Source organism: Acipenser ruthenus, chromosome 14 (genome assembly GCF_902713425.1).
Source record: "Acipenser ruthenus chromosome 14, fAciRut3.2 maternal haplotype, whole genome shotgun sequence".
NCBI lineage: Eukaryota > Metazoa > Chordata > Actinopteri > Acipenseriformes > Acipenseridae > Acipenser > Acipenser ruthenus.
In genome coordinates, this window is record NC_081202.1 from 4,232,597 (window position 1) to 4,252,072 (window position 19,476).

The 19,476-nt window shown below is 40.6% G+C and overlaps 1 protein-coding gene across 2 annotated transcripts in view; it reads right to left on the reverse strand.

Annotated features, from left to right (window-relative positions):
* Positions 1–19,476, reverse strand: part of LOC131697391 (receptor-type tyrosine-protein phosphatase beta-like) — a 45,380-nt gene that overhangs the window by 24,864 nt on the left and 1,040 nt on the right. Inside the window, exons 2-12 of one of the 2 annotated variants that reach the window (XM_058985620.1) lie at positions 19,035–19,436; positions 15,136–15,275; positions 11,310–11,586; positions 7,519–7,794; positions 6,319–6,576; positions 4,415–4,678; positions 3,816–4,088; positions 2,936–3,196; positions 2,046–2,312; positions 1,253–1,516; positions 365–628 (exon numbers count right to left, since the gene is read on the reverse strand). In XM_058985620.1, coding sequence (XP_058841603.1) covers positions 365–628; positions 1,253–1,516; positions 2,046–2,312; positions 2,936–3,196; positions 3,816–4,088; positions 4,415–4,678; positions 6,319–6,576; positions 7,519–7,794; positions 11,310–11,586; positions 15,136–15,275; positions 19,035–19,436 — 2,946 coding nt within the window. Of the gene's footprint in view, positions 1–364; positions 629–1,252; positions 1,517–2,045; positions 2,313–2,935; positions 3,197–3,815; positions 4,089–4,414; positions 4,679–6,318; positions 6,577–7,518; positions 7,795–11,309; positions 11,587–12,061; positions 12,734–15,135; positions 15,276–19,034; positions 19,437–19,476 lie in introns of those variants that run through there. The other variant, XM_058985623.1, reaches the window with a different exon arrangement.

The window sequence follows — 19,476 nt, forward strand, 5'->3', positions numbered from 1 at the left end:
AGTGGCATAACTGGTGTGCTTTAAATCACTGTTTACAGATAAGAGACATGACACATGTACAATTATAGCTGTTGGCTCTCACAACCTTGGCACATAAAGAGTCTGATTTTAATTGCTTAAATTGCCATAGTATTTAGATCCACTGCCATGTTCTTCAATTGAATGGGGCTTTGTTTTCAATCACAAAATCTGAGTTAAACTAAATGTGTTTTGCCCACTGGTTATGTAGTTGAATACGTATGCACTCAGGTGAGCAGTGTTTCCACCACTTACAAGTACAAAAAGCTCTTCTGAATTAAACAATTATATTTGATGACCAGGTTGGCGATCACGCAATAACAATGTAAATCAATCCTTTGCTTACACGTTCGTGCGTTGGTTGTTTCGCTGGCCTCGTACTTCCCGCTTCTCTTGCTGACAGTGATGATGTACAGTCTCCCAGGGACCAGGGAGTGGAACACACACTCGTTCTGAGACTTGGGGATGGTGCTGGTCCGAATGAAGTCGCTGCTGCTCTTAATGATCACTTGGTAATTGTCGAAGTCCCCCGTCGCGTTGTGCCAGGACACAATGAGGTAGTCGCTTCTCGCAGAGTTGCTGGCTCTCAAATACTGTACCTTGGAAGGCCCTGAGAACACAACAGAAAGACACCTGTTGCTAATCTGCTAATCCGGCAGTATGCAAATGTAAAGACAGTGAAGATCATCCTGTAGCTTAATAACATTCCAGACAAATTCCATTTAATGCCTCTGCACCTGTGTGAGGGGTTATCTTTGATATGTCGGATCAGAACTTGCTTCAGTTGTTTTACTGTGAAGGTACGTGTGCAACACCCTTCTGTTTCAAAGGTCTGGAATTCAGCTGTGTTTGCTTTAAGAGCCTTTCACTGCTTTAAAGCTTGCGATATATCCATCATCAAAGTATATTTTGTCAGGACCCACATATTGTATACAGGCACGAATTAACTTTGTTTTGTTTTGTAATATATGTTGCGTTTGTAGAGCTTGTAATATTTTTCATTAGATGCATCATTGGGCTGTTTATTTTCCACCTTTCCTTACTTGAAATTGTTTATGTTAAATAGCCCAGTTTACTTCTAAACGTAGTATAAACTACATGCTGCTGTACTGTTTCAATTACAGGTTTGCACCCTGTCTGTAGCTTACAATGCAAAACAGAAAAAACGGAAACGCCTTTGCAGTGAACTCTACCTGGAGACAGCCGCCTTGATAAAAGAGAAGCAGTGACTTACGAGTGCGCTCCTGCACGAAGGTGTGGTTCTCATAGATCCCGCTGCGCGTGGTGATGGAGATGTTGTAGAGGTGCCCCGGGATCAGGGAGCTGAAGTCACACTTGCTGTTGGTTTTAGACACCGTGACGGCGTGCACTGCTCTCTCGCGGTGGCTCAGGGTCACCAGGTAACTGTCCACATCCCCAGAGGCCAGCCGCCACGAGACACTGAGGAAATCAGTCCTCCCATTGTTACTCACTGTGACTTCACCCACCGCAGAGGGAACTGTCCAGAGAGAGGGAGAGAGAGGAATGGCACATTGAGAGACTGCTCTCTAGTGGGAAAAAGCAAAACAGCAATAAAAAGAAAAAAGGAATTTAACATTGAAGAATACTGTACATGATTACATAAAGTACACATATTAAGGCACTTACATTCTACAGCTGGCAATGTTTATTTGAACTATGTGGGGTAGAAGAAGTTAACCTGTTATATATATGCACTATAAAGTACAGCATAGATAGATACAGTAGTAAACTTTACATGGAACAGTTATAAATGCAGTGACCAAAGGAGTTATGACAAAGATTCTCAACTAGAAATACGAAGACAGATTTTCTCAGCCCCAGTTTAAGATAGTGTCGCACCTTCCCACTATCCTTCCCATGATTGCAGGCTTAGCTTTGCTAGAGAGGGCAACATGTGTTACTGTACATCTCTGAACTGGTGCACACCCATGGACCAGTTAGCCAGCCCCTACAGAGTGGAATGTATTACTATTAAACTTCAGAAGACGCATTCAGTGCCTCCCTACCTGTCCTCCCCTCTGCCACAGTCTGCCGAGAGGGGATGACCCCGCTGACAGTAGTGACGACCACCCTGTAGAGGCTGCCTGGCTTGAGGGAGTTGAAGTGGTAGCCGGCGGTGTCTGCCGACACGCTCTCGTTCTTGATGACGATGCTCTCGTGGATGAGCAGGACCCGGTAGGACTCAATGTCGCCCCGCGCCCGTGCCCACGTGGCATGCAGGCTGTCCGTCGTGCCCTGGTTGCTGATCGTCAGGTTGGTGACTTGAGATGGAACTGGAGGGCAAACAACGCAAGCATGCAGGCAGGTGAGGGTGTGCGGTCAACTCGAACTCAAACCAGGCAACACTAATAGTGAGAGCCAGCAAGTTTTATATTGTGAGATCTGGAGTTCTTTAATATAGAGGCCCACTTCTATCTTTAAAATCCCAAACTCATCAGTTCTGAGACAAAAAATATTACATAATTTTGTTTGCAAGTATGGTAATATTCCATTCTGAAATGTTTATGAATAATAAGTACATACATACAAGTGTGCTCAATGTGAATATATAAACAGACGTTTTCATAATACTAATTGGCAATGAATGCTACTATGAAAGCCTTTTCAGTTTTATAATGGTAGTTGACTTCACTGGATTGTTTTATATCTTTGTACAGTATTCACATATGACAATACGGACTTGTATTGCTCTAAACTGTGGTGGACCAGAATAGCATTGCCTATTAATTCTACATTTGTTCTATTAATTCTAGGTGCTGTCCTACAAATGTAAGAGTTTTATGTTGTCAGTATTCAAATCGGGCAATGTTTCATTAAAATAGAAAAGAATGCTTGTAAGTATATGACAGTGTAGATGAGCAGATCAACACAGTCATGCAGAAATGGCACACGGTACCTGTTCTCCCCTCCACTGTTGTCCCATTGCTCAGATCCCCGCTGTTGGTTGTCACAAGGACTGTGTATTTCCTTCCCGGTATCAGATCACTGAAGGTGTACTCCTTCAGGTGTTTCTGTAGATTCGTTTCTGTCACCGTGCTGTCCCTGTGCTTCAGGGTGGCCAGGTACCCGTCCCACTCTGCTCTGGGGGCGGCCCACGTCACGCTCAGAGACGTCTCGTCAGCATGCTTGACACTGAGCTGCAGGACAGGGTGGGGAGCTGGGATCGGAGAGATGAAAGAGGGGAAAGAATCATAGAACTGAGCTTTAAGGGGTTGTTCAGAGTTTACCCAGGCAATGTCTTTAGACTCCTCATTCCAGTATGTGTGTGGCTGTGACCTTTCAACTCCGTTGGTTCCACTTGCTCTACATAGTATAGTACAGAACTGGTATTAGAGGCTGTCTGTTAATTTTACTTACTTACTTGTCGTGTGAAAATGTGTGAAACACTCTGAACTCACACCAAAACCAATGCAGAACATTACAGTATCTCCACCTATCACACAAACCTGTGTGAGCCATTCAAACCTTCTGTCTGGAACGACGTCAAACTGTAAATAAATACTTTTTACAGCGGATGAGGTGCACTATTTCTTTGTGGGGGGGGGGGGGGGGGCAATCTTAAACAGACTTTTTTTTCTTTAAACACCCTGTCTATATCTATGCAATCCCATGAGGAACTACTGTACAGTCCTTACTCTACATACAGTATACAAATAGACAGCTTTGTTATCATATAATCATAAAAATCAAATATATGGAATGTCTTCCATATATGCAACAAATGGAAGGTGTGGTTATTTAAAAATAAAGTACATGCCGTATATACTGTCTCGTACCTGTTCTGCCTTCACACTTAGCAATGCTCTTCAGGTCTCCACTCTCCACAATAACCGCTGCCTGGTAGAGCCGCCCCGGGATGAGGCCCAAGTTTCTGATCTCGTACTGTCTTGTGTTCTTGTCCACTGTGCTGTTCACTATGGCAACGGAGTTGTTGAGCAGCAGAATACGGTAGCGCTCCCACTCACCAGCAGGGGGAGCCCACGTCACTCTCAGAGCATTCTGCCAGCCCTGAAGAGCCCGCATCTCCAACTGGGAAACTTTCTGAGGGACTGGAGCAGAAGGAAAGCCCTTAACAATAAAAGGACAACTGAACTGAACAAACAAGTTCTAGTTTTGAAGCCTTTACCCTCTTTTGGCATCTCTAGATGTGGTTTGATAGTGGTAACAGTCATTACTAAAGTATTATGCTTGCTTTTATGTATTACAGGAAATACATATATTACCAACATGTGTTAAACATAGCATTGTGATAATACTGCTAAGTACATACAGGTAATGTGGCTGAATTTCATGCGCAAGTCTTTGGTATAGTTAATATAAACTGGTTAGTTTGATAATTAGTGTAATAAAACTGCCAGTATCAAGCCTGACCTACCAGTTCTGCCTGTGGCCACTGCCTCACTCTGTAATTCACCGCTTCTGGTGCTAACAGTGACTTGATAAAGGCGCCCAGATACTAAACCACTGAACACAGCTTGGGAGGTGCCTGGAGGCAAGCTCCTCCCTTGTGGGGCTGCACTGTTGTCCGACAGCGTTGCGGTGTAGGACTCCACATCTCCTGCGGCTCTGCTCCAGGTAGCAGTTAAGGTATCCAGGCTACCATTGTTTGAGACTTTCAGATCTGAGACTTTAGCTGGGGCTGACGAGAGAAAAGACAACTTCAGATTAGATGGCTGCCTGCGTGTCGTTCGGAATTGGTTAAGCAATACATTTCATAATAGATTGTTAGCTGCGTTACTGGCCTGGCCTCTGTCTGGCCTGGCTCTGTCTAAACTAGGGGTTTCATTTTGAATCTGCATATGCAGTAAAGGCACACTCTTGTCTAAATTGATTCAAGGGAAACTCTTTTGTGAGCTCTGCAGTTGCCCTGGCTGTGCAGCTCCCTGTGCACGCACTGCTGCTAGTAACTGATGAGCAGCTTGCTGCTGATGTCCTGGATAACCGCAGTGAGAAACATCTTGCTTTGTAAGCGGCTCGCCTGACTGCAGTTGTCCTTGGAAGATTCTGTTTTCAGTGTATTCTGGTGAAGCACGCAGCCTTCTGATGGTTTTCCATAAAGCTGTGCAGCAGTGGACGGGCTGGCACAGGGTAAGTCGTGGTGCCGCGCAGCCGTACTTCTCTCAAAATCAGTGAAATGCTTGACTCTTTCCCGATCGGATTGAAAACAAGTGACCAGACAGGGCAAGGAGCTGTTGTTCTCCTCAGATACTTTAAAAACTGTATTATTATTATAATTTATACAACATTCAAGATCGTTTCAGCCAATCGTAACACATAGCCATTCATGTTTTATGCAGCAACAGCACAAATTCAAGTAAATATGTAAATATACCCTCAACCATGTAGTGACACTGATAAACATGTAATTATTCCCATGCAGCTAACTTTGAGAACAATTGCACTCGGCAACACATGTAGGCCATGTGTTTATATTGCCACGGTAACCAGGCGCTGCTACTTGATTATTCCATATATATACATATATATATATATATATATATATATATATATATATATATATATACAGACACCTGGTTTCCCATTTTAGTATGATGAAGATAGCACTAGTTGAAACAAATACAAACACAGCAGATAAAAAAAAAAAAAATACAATCTTAAAAGCTTAGCAAAAACACTACAGAAAACCTAAACTTTAACCTTGAATAGTACAACAAAGAGTTAACAATCTCAGCATCAGAACCATGGAAAACAATAAGGTTAAAAAAAACCCCAGCATGCTGCCAATTAAGAGGCAACCCATACAAAGTGAACGGGGGGGGGGGGGGGGGCCCTGGATTGAGCAGCCAGAAATCCCAGCACAGCAGCTGAGGAAGGGTGGAGGTGATACCCACAGTACCTTGGAAACAATTACAAACACCAAACAATATGGACCCAAACAAAGTGCTCGACAATAATTACATTAAGAGACAAATTCCCCCTGAATTCACCTGATCTATCCCTGATGGACCATTCCAGCTGGAATCTGTCAGAGGAAAAAGTTACTCATAAAGAATCAAAGTGTGCGGCCAGCTTCGAAAACTGCATTATTTCTGTGTAGTTCATAGTACTACCAAGGTGTACCATTGCTGAAATTAAACAGGAAAGTGGTATACATTGAAGGGGCGCGCATTAAAAATATGTTTTGCAAATAACTTACCACAACATGACTCAGAAACCCATAATGCTGCAATACTGTCTTTCTTTTACCACTAATAATTCAGTATGTCCAATTCTGCTACTTAACTCATGCTGTAATTTACAGTGAGGTTTAAGGATTACCTGTCCTGGCCAGTTTGAAGGATTCATTGTGTAGTCCCGAGGCCTCTGTGATTATAGTGAGATTGTAGAGGTGTCCCGGGACCAGTCCTGGGAAGGTATAGGTGGTGGCACTACTCTCCAGAGTCAGGTTCAGAATCACACTCTTGTCATCCTTCAGCAGCACTCTGTATCTGTCCACCTTCCCCAAACCGTGCTGCCAAGAAGCAGACAGGCCGCCAGTGACTCTGGAGAGCTGGAGATTCGGCACGGCACAGGGAACTGAGAACAAACACACAGTTTTTATCACGGTGTAATGATGCCCATATTTTATTAGTTGAACCTTTAAGAGGGAAGGACCGACATGCATGTTCTTAGCATAGACAGCATGAGCTGACCTGCCCAATAGAGCAGAACATCATGGGCAGATATAGAGGCAGAGACTACCATTAAGATTCAGAGTACCATTAAGACAGGTAGTCTGAATGTTTGTTATTTTATTTAAACTCATGCAACATGTATATGGACTAATCTACAGTAGATGGCTGTAAGGGCTATGTATGATCCCTAGTATCTCAGGATAATAGTAATAAAAGTATTGTGGACTGTGGATGCTGGCAATCAGAATGGTAGTGGAAGTGTCTGTATGCACAGTATGTATGTCACACTTACAGTGTTATAAAAATCTTTCAAGACAGTGTTTTAAAACAAGAAAGACTCGAGCATTTTTCATGTAAAGCTGTATCATGAAAACATGGTACAAAACAGAAAACTAAAATGCACATGTAGTCTGGCTGAAAAAAAACTATACACATTGTGAAGGACAGATGCACAGATAGATGTAGGAATTGAGTGGCTTTTCGGTTCAATATACAATGAATAAAGTATGATATCACAGGCATCATCACGGGTACAAGTCTTGCACAAATACTAATCATATTCTCTCCCTATGCAATGTACTGCTCAAATCTTTGACACACATCTCAAATGTTGGGAAAGCATTGCCCTTTCAAAATCGTAATACTTATTTCTTGGCTATAATCATCCCAAATGATAAGACCCATTGCTCAAATTGCTCCATATGCATCATAATTTATCATTCTTAAGTGACAGCCACCTCCCAATGGCCACAAGACGCTTCATCACTGTGTCAAGTCAGGTGAAATATTTAGGTCCATCAATTAATTAATAGGCTGATGAATAAAGTAGTCCCATGTGCATTACCTGTAGCTCCGGCAGTGCGGAGAGCAGCCGAGGTCTTGTGTCCAGCCACAGCAGTTATGCTCGCAGTGTAGCGGCTGCCAGACATCAGGCTGGTGAATGTGGCCTCTGTGGAGGCGCTCCCTGGGACCTGTACACTCTGCTCCTGGCCTGTGTCTGTGCCCAGCAGACTGACGTTATACCAGCCCACATGGCCGGGAGATGCTGTCCACTGCACTTGCAGGCTAGTACTGCTGAGGGTCTCCTGATTGATCTTAAAGTTTTCTGGCTCCTTGGGATCTAGGCAGAAAAATCAGAGGGCAAGTCTGTTACCTACTGTCTAGCTAACTGTGAACTAACTCAGCAAAAGAAAGCCTTATAATACTTAACTTAATATTTAAATTACGATAAATGAGGCTGCTTGATCCAGGTTTTACCGTACGTGTTCATGTTTTTTTTTATTTATTTTTTTATTTTGGATAACCATATCCAGTGGCATGGTGATGAGGTGTCAAGCATTTCCCAGTGTGTTTATACAGTAAAACTATAAACAGAAACTTATAAATTATTACTGTTCTACATTTTTTTTTTTTTTGCGAGCCTCCGTTTAATAATCTTGGAGCCTTGTGTACTGTAGCTCCCCAGCGAAAAAACGATTTCTTTGCACGATGCTAGACGAACGCTCTTCCTATATTTGATTAGGAGATTGGTTGCTGCTTGCACTAGTCGATTTGCACTGTAATTTGGCAGTTTTGCTATGCTTTCCCATCTTATGCTATACATTACCACAGTTTAGCACAGTTTGCCAAGACTCTGAATATACTTTACCATACCTACAGTACCTGTGTTTTCCTGTACATCTCCAAACTTCACTTTGCTATGCTTCTAACATGGTCAGCTTTTGTAAGGCTAAGTTCTATTGTGGGGGGACTGGCTAATTTACAGCAGCTACATGTATTCAATGAGATACATTAAATAATAATTTAAACAAATACATTTCCTGCTATATATCAATTAAAAGCTGCACCCTTCGGACTTGAGAAAAAACTGCACTTTCTTTCTTTCTTTCTTTCTTTCTTTCTGACCTGCCCTTTAGATGTATGATGTGATACGATTGTGATGGTAACATAAATCTATCTGTGGCTAGGGAGCCGAAAAGCTTGCGTGTGCGCTGAATAAGCAGGAGTCTCGCAGGAAACCGTACAGAAAAGCAAGACTTTAGTCTTTGGAGTGCGTCTGAGCCAACCTCTACTTCTGGAATTTAAAGATCCTTGATTTTTTTTTTTTTATGGCTTCCTCCAAAGGTGCCCTACTGTAACAGCCATCTGAAAGTCCCGAGCATTCAACAGGCCCTCAGTCTCTGTGCAACAATACTAAGAAAAACAAAAAGGGCAGGGGATGTTTTTCAGCAAATGTAAAGTGCTATTTAATAGGCTGCTGAAAGTGCACCTCCTACAAATATCATTCACAGACATGAAATGACATGCAGAAAATTGGCCCTCTTTTTATTTATTAGTGGCTAGTTTATTAACCATAAACACTACTTTGAATGTGTACAACTCTACCGAAATTACACCACCTAAATAAAGCCTGATAAAGCCTGAAGTTCTTCCAATTCTGTGTTCTATCTTATTTAACAAGGAGGTACAAAACACTAAGTGTGATTACACATTAATCAGCATGGTTACAGCAATGAATAACACCACCTTTTGACCAAAGGTAAAGTATAGCATGCCAATTAAGAGTTGAGATTATAGAATGGTACTGTGCTGAGATTTTGAATTTAAAGGTTTTTTTTTTTTCTTAAGGTTGCGTGCTTCAAAGGTAAAGTTCACAAGTGCAGATTTAATCTAATCTATCTGCCCCAGAAAACAAAACAGTTAGTCCTTTCTGCATCCGTTAGAACAAAGGAACAATGAGACTGGGAAATGGCTGGGCTGAGGCAGGACTGGCTGGAAACAAACACTTAAGATTAGCCACTTACATTGTTATAGACTTCTCCCCTGGACCCAGTCCAGCCTCTATCACACACAGGAATGTATTACATTTTCTAACAAGAACGACTTTATCAATAGCGCTATGTGTGTGTGTGTGTGTGTGTGTGTGTGTGTGTGTGTGTGTATATAACAGGCTGCAAGGGAAACTGTTGTCTTTTTTTATCAATTGAATAGAAAGCTAGCTGTTAAATGGTTTGAAGGATGCAATTAAGAAATGACTGGCTGAAATTGGCTCTTCCTTGAATAAAGTCAAATATGATAATTGTTTAATTAGTGACTGATTAATAAAGCAATTGATTTCACTGTGTACATGTGATCAATTGTACCAGCAGTGTTCAGGTATAGCAGTCCGAAGGGCTCCTTTAACCTGTAACCTCTTGCATAGGCAAGTTCGACTGGGAACAAAAAATAAAAGAAGGGGACCTTTGTTTTGCGCACGGACACTACTGCTGTGCTCTCTGCTTTATTGAGTCACTGTAGTTTTTAATTACTTTTGCATGAAACAAACATGAATATATGTGACTTCACTTAGGTCAGAATCAATTGCAGGTCATCATTATTAGTTACTATTGCTAGCAATATGTGCTACAAACCTTGGCACATATACAATGTAAAAATGCACTTAGCTTTTGAACATGAGTAAAACATGTAAAACTAAGTGATCAGTGATGGTAAACAAAACGGTTTACAGGTCTATACGTGTCACAGTAATTGCTGGTTAGCTATTAAATACACAGTAAAAGTGTAAGGCTTCTAGAATTCTATTATTATTATTATTATTATTATTATTATTATTATTATTATTATTATTTATTTATTTATTTATTTATTTATTTATTTATTTATTTTTAAGTTACCAAGAGGATGAAAGCATTGCAAAGTTATGTATTAGTAACACAAAATTGCACTGGGCTTCATGTGAAAAGCAATTTGTAATACTACTACTACTACGACTACTACTACTACTACTACTAATAATAATATACATTGTGAAAAGCCCCTTAACATCTGATAACATTGCTACATTTGATCAGTATATAAAAAGTAATTTCGTATCATATCAATTTGTTCTTGCCTATGACATTAAGCTCAATTACGTTAAAGACCCTTTAGATGTGATCTAGAATGGAAATACACACATATCAACTATTTTTACGCATTTACAAATGCACAGATTACGCGCAAATGCGTATTGAAGACCGAATTGCTTATGTTATTTAGGATATAAATTAACAAAAGGTAAACTTAGTTCGGAAATTGGTGCTAAGTTACTTAATTCCAAGTAAACACTCAAACCAAACAAATGCATGTATATTAGTTTAAGTTGCACTGTATTTAACGTTTAACTATGTTTTCATGGTTAAGCATTTAACACAAAAATGTTAAAAACCTATACATTTTAAAACATTTCATAACATTCGAATGCATAATTTTATTTAATTGTACTGGTAAAGAAAATACACAGTTCTTGACTATAATTAAGGTATAACCAAATTATTTATTCCAGACAGTAATGCGCACAAGTTAAGCTTATTAATAACGAAATGAACAACTGCGTGCTATTACGAATTCAACGCTGTTCAGAATGTATGTGTGAGTGTTAGATTAAACATTTATACACAGCTCCACAAAAATAATTCAGGACTGAAAGGGTTAACTTATTTTCCCAACACCAGATATTAATTTAATGTTCACCTGCATTCCCAAAATAATGTATTTATTTAATTATTATTATTATTACGTGTATTATTATTTTACATCAACAAAATACAATTTTCACTGGCATTTTGATATGTAATAACTGAATACATAATGTACCTGTCTGAAGTGAGGTGTTTGTCAGCTCTCCATCCGTGGAAGACAATATCCCCAGGTCGTATGCGGTTCCAGGCTCCAGATTTTTAACCTCGCATTCATACGTATCATTGTATCCTATGGTTCGAGCACAGTTTGCAGTTCTGGAATTGTTATGGGTGTGTATGACACTGAAATTGCACGACCTTCCAGCACTCGTCCATTTGAAGAAGACGGAATCCGTGGAGATTCTAGTCTCAGTCAGATTCACGGCGCATTTCACAGGATCAGCAGTGGTATACTGAAAACGGAAACGAAAATAAACTAAACATTTTTCACATACATAATAATTTAAAACAATGGAAGGCTTGACATTAACAAAAAAAGTGTATCAACCTAAACAAAGGTATTTGGATCTGCTGAGTTTTTATTTTTTAAACTCACGTTCTTTTGCACCAAAATGCAATTTGCTGATTTATGTCTTTATTTATTTGTGTGAAAAAGGAAATAAAGTTGTTAATGTTTTGACTCTTTAAACTAAACTTCTAGGTTGATTGCTGTTAGTTCTGGTGTTTTATTTTACTTTAACAAAAACAAAAGCAAACGGAATTGTGCTAAATCTGTCAACACATGTATACATTCGTGTTTTCAAATAAAAAGTTTGTCTTGTCTGTATGGTATAAAAAGAAAGAAAGGAAAAAAATGTAAATATTAGGCCAAGGTGTATCACATGGTGAAAAAAAGAAAATAAATCGACAGCTCAGCATTCATCTCACCTTAATTACATACGAGGCTATCCACAGTATTAAAAATCCAACTTCCCATCTCAGCATTGCGAACGCAGTGGTTTTAAATAATCCTTACCAACCTAATATATAATAATAGCTGAAAAAACATAGCCTATATTCCTAAATAATGTCATCTCTAAAAAAAGATCCAAAAAGCTCTCTATTCAGAAAGACCAACACAGAAGCGAATCCAGTTTTTATTTCCAGGTTGCGGCCGAATTTACCACAATATTCCGTTGGGATTCTTCTCGGATCCTTGGAAATTGGTAATGGTGACAGTCAAGGGGGCATATGGTTGGAGATGTGACGAGACTGTGCAGCTCGCTGCCTCCTGTAGTTCCCACGCTGCCATCCTGACCCACTGAGACTACTGAACCGCTTTCATGTACTTCCTCAATCAAGAGTGAATTTCCTCGGCCCTTTCCAAATTAATAATCCAGACCTGAGACCCCAAATAGCGCACCAAGACAACGCCTTCAAACAAGAAATGCAATTTCCATACTCACAAAAGGTTTGATTCTACAGGATTCCAACCATGCACTTGATCCTTTTGCGTGTGATCTTATTTTTAATCCCTCGTATTTTTCCACTTTAAATCTTAAACAGTTCCCTTTCTCTACCTATCCGACCTTCATCAAGCCGCTTCAAACTTTCACTTATCCGAAGGGTTACCTTCTGCCCCCCTGCTTCTCCTCTAACTCCCACTTTCTTGCATCCCACCCAATCTCTTCCTTCCTGGCTCTCACGTCCGGAACTCGTTCCTTTGTTTTCTTTTGTTATTATTATTATTATTATTATTTTTTTTTGGTATGTGTTTCTTAAAGCTACTGTACATCCCCTGTATTGTACGTGCTATTTCTTTAAATAGGTTGTATCATGCTGGGCTTTTAATTTAATTTTATTTGGGGTATTATAAACACGAAGTAACAGATTGCATTTCTTTTTTGCTCAAAAAAGGGCCAGACTTACAAAAAAAATCATCAATTAAAAACGAGTTTAATAAAGTAGTTTTGAGAAAATATTTCCATCATGAATGAGCCTACATCGAAAGTGCAAACTCACTGACACACAGTACGATATTAACTATGGAAGACGGACAGACACAAGGAATCACGCTGTAATTCACAAGTGAACAGGATTATGGGAGATTGCAGCTTTCACTTGTCAGCTCTGTGAAAAGGGTGTGGACAGTTCCAGGTCTCATTTAAAACGCAAAACTTCACTTGTGAATAAAGCATTTTCAAAGAAAAATTCAAGTTAGAACAGAAAATCAAAACGTGACCGACGCTGCTGCACACCTCAAACTAACCACTGCGTAAAGAGGTTAACCCTCAGAAAATCAAAACGTGATTTTAAAATGTAACCCACGCTGCTGCACACCTCAAACTAACCACTGCGTAAAGAGGTTTACCCTCAGAAAATTAAAACGTGATTTTAAAATGTAACCGACACTGATGCACACCTCAAACTAACCACTGCGTAAAGAGGTTTACCCTCAGAAAATCAAAACGTGATTTTAAAATGTAACCCACGCTGCTGCACACCTCAAACTAACCACTGCGTAAAGAGGTTTGCCCTCAGCTGTACACACATTACAAAAGCGATATTTATGTTGTTAGTATTTTTCTTGAGAGGGGGTACCGATGTGCATTTAAAGCTTCTTCACTTTTTTTTTTTTTACAGTAGTTGTTCAAAGCTGCCATCTATTAAAGGAGAACAGTCCGTAAGCGAGTATGGGATTGGACGGATGTGCTTATAGCAGACTCCGCTGCTACTCGCAGAAACCTTTCCATTGTTTCCTGAGATTATTATTTCTTAATCAAATGAACCTGGCTTTTATCAAGACGAAAAGGGCTTTACACAACATTTATAGACAAAACTCTCACAAAAAATGCACACCTCAAATACAACCCAGGTTAAATTAACAGTGGATTATTGGTAAAAAAAAGATTATACGTGGCCCTGGTTCTGGTGACTGCAATCACATTCTCATAACAGAAAACGTACTGTAATTATACTGGCTTTAACAGCTAGACAACAAGTTAACATTTTAAAAACGATAAGCTTAGTTTTTCTTTATGTATTTGTATAGTGAAGATGATTATAGCTGGTATAACAATGGATATTACTCAGACTAGTTCATATTAGGGATATAAGCCCCATCGAATATGCGCTTATATATTGGTGTTGCATCAATACATTCATGCATTTGTATAACACAGTGGGAGACTGGGCACGAACCAGCAACCCAGCCCACCGCAAGCAAGCGTCTTACCCACTATAGGAACTGGCCTCCTCTGGCTTTGTGGTTTAACGCTTTTAACCTCATCTCATCTCACCGACAGGGGTCAGAATCCGTAACGGAAGTGTATCACACAACACTGCTAGTTACATTTGCCACTACCGGACCTAAGTAAATGCATGCACACTAGCCAATAATCTAGATAATGTAGAATGTTTCTATGTATACTACCAAGGTACAGAAAATCCATTTACATTGAATTATATGCATATATCATCAATATATAACAATAATAATAAAAAAGACAAATAGGAAAACACAATGGTGCTGATCTACAAACCTCTTTACTCCAGTTTAACGGAAAGTATAATAATAATAAGAAAAAGAAGAAGAAGAAGAAGAAGAAGAAGAAGAAGAAGAAGAAGAAGAAGAAGAAGAAGAAGAAACAACGAAGTAGGGACATTTAAAACAGGGGGGTCAGACTCAGTTCCTGGAGGGCTGCAGTGTCTTCTGGCTTTCATTCCACCTGAGTTCTTAATTACTTAATTGGTCTAATTATTTGATTAACTGGACACATTTAACACTTCTCTTCAGGCCTCAAAATGTTTCATAGGTAGTGTACCTTGAATCAAGTGCATTTTTAAAACCATCAACTGTAAAAGACCTTGAAAAATATTAAATATGTTAAATTGAACAAATAATTAGATCAATTATGTTAATTGAGAGTTTAAGTTGGAATGAAAACCAGAAGACCCTGCGGCCCTCGAGGTCTGGAGTTTGACACCCCTGATTTAAAGCATTGCTTCAAGTTAGGACTCACCTGTTCAGTTGTGTAGGTGGTGTCTGTGGTGTAGTCTGCAGTTGACAAAGGCGCTCCTGTAGTTTGGGTCGAAGTCAGCCCACGGAGAGGATCTGTTTTAGTGCTGAATACTGTGGGGTTTTCAGGGGTGCTGGGAGCGACTGTTTCAGTGTTAGAAGCAAAAAGGGATTTCAGGATCTTTATAATTTTACTTGTGCTTGTAGTTGTACTGGAGTTTGTAATTGTACTAGTGCTCATTGCCGCAGCTGTAACAGTGCTTGCAGCTGTGACAGTGCTTGCAGCTGTGTCAGTGCTTGCAGCGGTGACAGTGCTTGCAGCTATAATAGTGCTTGCAGCTGTGTCAGTGCTTGCAGCGGTGACAGTGCTTGCAGCTGTGTCAGTGCTTGCAGCTGTGTCAGTGCTTGCAGCTGTGACAGTGCTTGCAGCTATAATAGTGCTTGCAGCTGTGTCAGTGCTTGCAGCTGTGACAGTGCTTGCAGCTGTGTCAGTGCTTGCAGCTGTGTCAGTGCTTGCAGCTGTGACAGTGCTTGCAGCTATAATAGTGCTTGCAGCTGTGTCAGTGCTTGCAGCTGTGTCAGTGCTTGCAGCTGTGACAGTGCTTGCAGCTGTGTCAGTGCTTGCAGTGGTGACAGTGCTTGCAGTGGTGACAGTGCTTGCAGCTGTGACAGTGCTTGCAGCTGTGTCAGTGCTTGCAGCGGTGACAGTGCTTGCAGCTGTGTCAGTGCTTGCAGCTATGACAGTGCTTGCAGCTGTGACAGTGCTTGCAGCTGTGTCAGTGCTTGCAGCTGTGTCAGTGCTTGCAGCGGTGACAGTGCTTGCAGCTGTGTCAGTGCTTGCAGCGGTGTCAGTGCTTGCAGCGGTGACAGTGCTTGCAGCTGTGTCAGTGTTTGCAGCTATGACAGTGCTTGCAGCTGTGACAGTGCTTGCAGCTGTGACAGTGCTTGCAGCTATAATAGTGCTTGCAGCTGTGTCAGTGCTTGCAGCTATGACAGTGCTTGCAGCTATAATAGTGCTTGCAGCTGTGTCAGTGCTTGCAGCTATGACAGTGCTTGCAGCTGTGTCAGTGCTTGCAGCGGTGTCAGTGCTTGCAGCGGTGACAGTGCTTGCAGCTGTGTCAGTGTTTGCAGCTATGACTGTGCTTGCAGCTGTGACAGTGCTTGCAGCTGTGACAGTGCTTGCAGCTATAATAGTGCTTGCAGCTGTGACAGTGTTTGCAGCTATGACAGTGCTTGCAGCTGTGACAGTGCTTGCAGCTATAATAGTGCTTGCAGCTGTGTCAGTGCTTGCAGCTGTGACAGTGCTTGCAGCTGTGTCAGTGTTTGCAGCTATGACAGTGCTTGCAGCTGTGACAGTGCTTGCAGCTGTGACAGTGCTTGCTGCGCTATCTGAGCTTGTGGCTGCAATAGTATTTGCAGCTGAACTTGAACTTGTAGCTGCACTAGTACTAGTGGCTGCTTTTGTGCTTGTGGCTGCACTAGTGCTTGTGGTTGTGACAGCAATTTTTCTTGTGGCTGCAGTAGTATTTGCAGTTGCACTTGTAGCTGCAATAGTACTTCTACTTGTGGCTGCAATGGTGCTTGTGGCTGCAATAGTGCTCGTAGCTGCACTTGTACTTGTGGTTGCTCTTGTTCTTTTGGTTTTAATAGTACTTGTGACTGAGGCTTTCGTGGTTGTAGATGCAGCTGCAAGTGTGCTTGTAGCTGCAATAGTGTTTGTGGTTGCAACATTGCTTGTGGCTGCAATAGTGCTTGTAGCTGCAATTGTACTTGTGGCTGCTCTTGTTCTTTTGGTTTTAATAGTACTTGTGACCGGGCTTTCCGTAGTTGTAGCTGCAGCTGCAAGTGTGCTTGTAGTTGCAATAGTGCTTGTGGTTGCAACAGCGATTCTGGTTGCAACAGTGCTTGTGGCTACAATAGTGCTTGAAGCTGTACGTGTATTTGTGGCTGCTCTTTTTCTTTTGGTTGTAATAGTAGTTGTGACTGGAGCTTTCGTGATTGTAGCTGCAATAGTGTTTGTGGCTGCTACACTGCTTATATAACCTTTAGCTGTACTCGTTGGGAGAAATGCTGTGATAGTTTCTAGTTTGACAGGACCTGTAAGAAATAACAAAAATACCATTGGAATGAGGTCTAAAACATCTACAGAAAGCTACAGAATACTGCAGACCAACAGTATTGCCCCGGCATGTCCTCATCGTTCTATAGACTGAATCATTCACGTTCAAACAGGCAAAACAAGCTAAGTTGAGGATGACCATGTGTTTGCAATAACCTAGTAATGGCAAATGCTGCAAAGCTTCGCCTTATACTCCATAAACACTGTTTTTGTTTCTTTACCAATTGCTATTCTAATGCAGTTTTAGTCTCAAACCTATCAATTAAACACAGAATTACTGATTTGTAGAGCAACTGCTGAAATGTAATTATGTAGTCAGGAACCAAAATATTTTCTTCTAACCTATGTAATCATAGTTATATTTCGAGTTTCATAGCAAAAGAGGCATATTTGCAGGTTAGTTTACACAAAATAAATTCAGTATATCATACGCTATGCTTGTTTCTTTATTCTACATAACACAAGCAGGAGAATTATGTGATTTTGAGCGAGTCGTCAGCACTGTGCATCAGTGATTTGACTGTTCAAACTTGCAAAAAAAGAGACTATTGCCAATTACCGAATATCAATGTGGTATAGGAGGACAAGTTAGCAAAACACATATATACTAGTTTTATCTATACCGGTATTTACAACAAATAGTATCCTTTAATTTTAACTGAATATACTAGTATTAGCAAAAATATGAGATTGTATTGAGGATATGTGTCAACTCGGGGACATCCATAATTTCAATTACACTTTTAGGTTAATTGACATACTACTTGTCATCACTAAACTTTTTCAAAAGAGGGTTCCTGGATGTTCTATATCGAGCTATAAAAAAAAAAAAAAAAAGTGCATTCTAAAAGAACCATTATTATCCACAAATCGCTCATCTAGACAGATAGAAGCATTAGATGATTCGATGCTTCATATTTGGAATCTAGAACGCCCATCCTTTCTGAAGAGTGCATCATAAGAAGGTTGCGCTGACGGAAGGCCGAGCAAGGTTACTTATTGAATCCGTTTGTGTGTCCGTAACCACTTCATAGACAAGGTTGCATGAACTTATCATTTGCAGTCCGGTGCTGCCATATCGGCCAGGAAGAGGAGAAATTGCTTACGAAATTCCTGTGCCTGTGTGTTGAGTCTGTCAAATCCCTAAGCACAATGTGCAGGGAAATGGGTATCAAAGGCAATATCCTTTGCTTTCATTTTGATAAATCTCAAAGTGCATATATAAGATTTTACACGTTTCAATGTTTTTTTTACCCTAATCTTTTGAAATTGCAGATTTTGTGCCACATATTTTCCCTTCCCATTGTCTTAGAAGTGAACTGATAAAATCTACAATTTCACACCAAGATTGGGCCCACCAGTTTTTTTTTCTATTTATATTGTATACAGTATATATATATATATATATATATATATATATATATATATATATATATATATATACACACACACACACACACATACAGGTGCATGTAGCGTTTTGTATGGTTACTTTTTAATAAATTCAATACATCCCACCAAACCTTTACAAAATAAATAAATAAATAAAGTGTGTGACTAATAATATAAGCTAGCTATTTGTTAAATATTCGTTTTACATTAAAGAAAACCATTGAGTAATTCATAACTGTGGTTCTATAGAAACAAAACGCACAACAATAAAACATAATAGTGCCGGTTTAATGTATAGACCACTTTTATACTTTAAAAAGAAAAACGGGCGGTGGTGTTGAGTGTAGGCTGCATTCCTATTTTCCAAAACAACACCACACACAGAAGCTCACCTTTCTTTGCACACAGACTCCCCGTGACTACCTTTCCACCGGGGTCGACCTCGTATTTGGTCCAGTTTGAATACTTCTTTCCGGTCTTTACGACGACACGCTGGCCCTGTTTCTTCAGGTAGAGGGGACTATCTGCTACCCCGAGAAGACCCACGGCCTCGCAGGAGCTCCAGCTCGGTGCGGCGGCACAGTTACCAAGGGAGGCCAAGCGCGCGTGGCTGGGCAGGGAGCTGGAGATGTCTGCCCACAGGCACCTGGACGAGTGGACGTGGAGAAGTTTGTCTTCCTGCGTCCACGTCCACTGTTGATTGGGACTCGTCGCATTGCATGTACCCAACTTCACCAGCACAATATCGTTTAACAGACACAGCCCTTTGTGGACGTGAGCAATAAGGAAACCCTCTACAAACGAAATTAACGAAATGATTTCAAAAACTTTAAA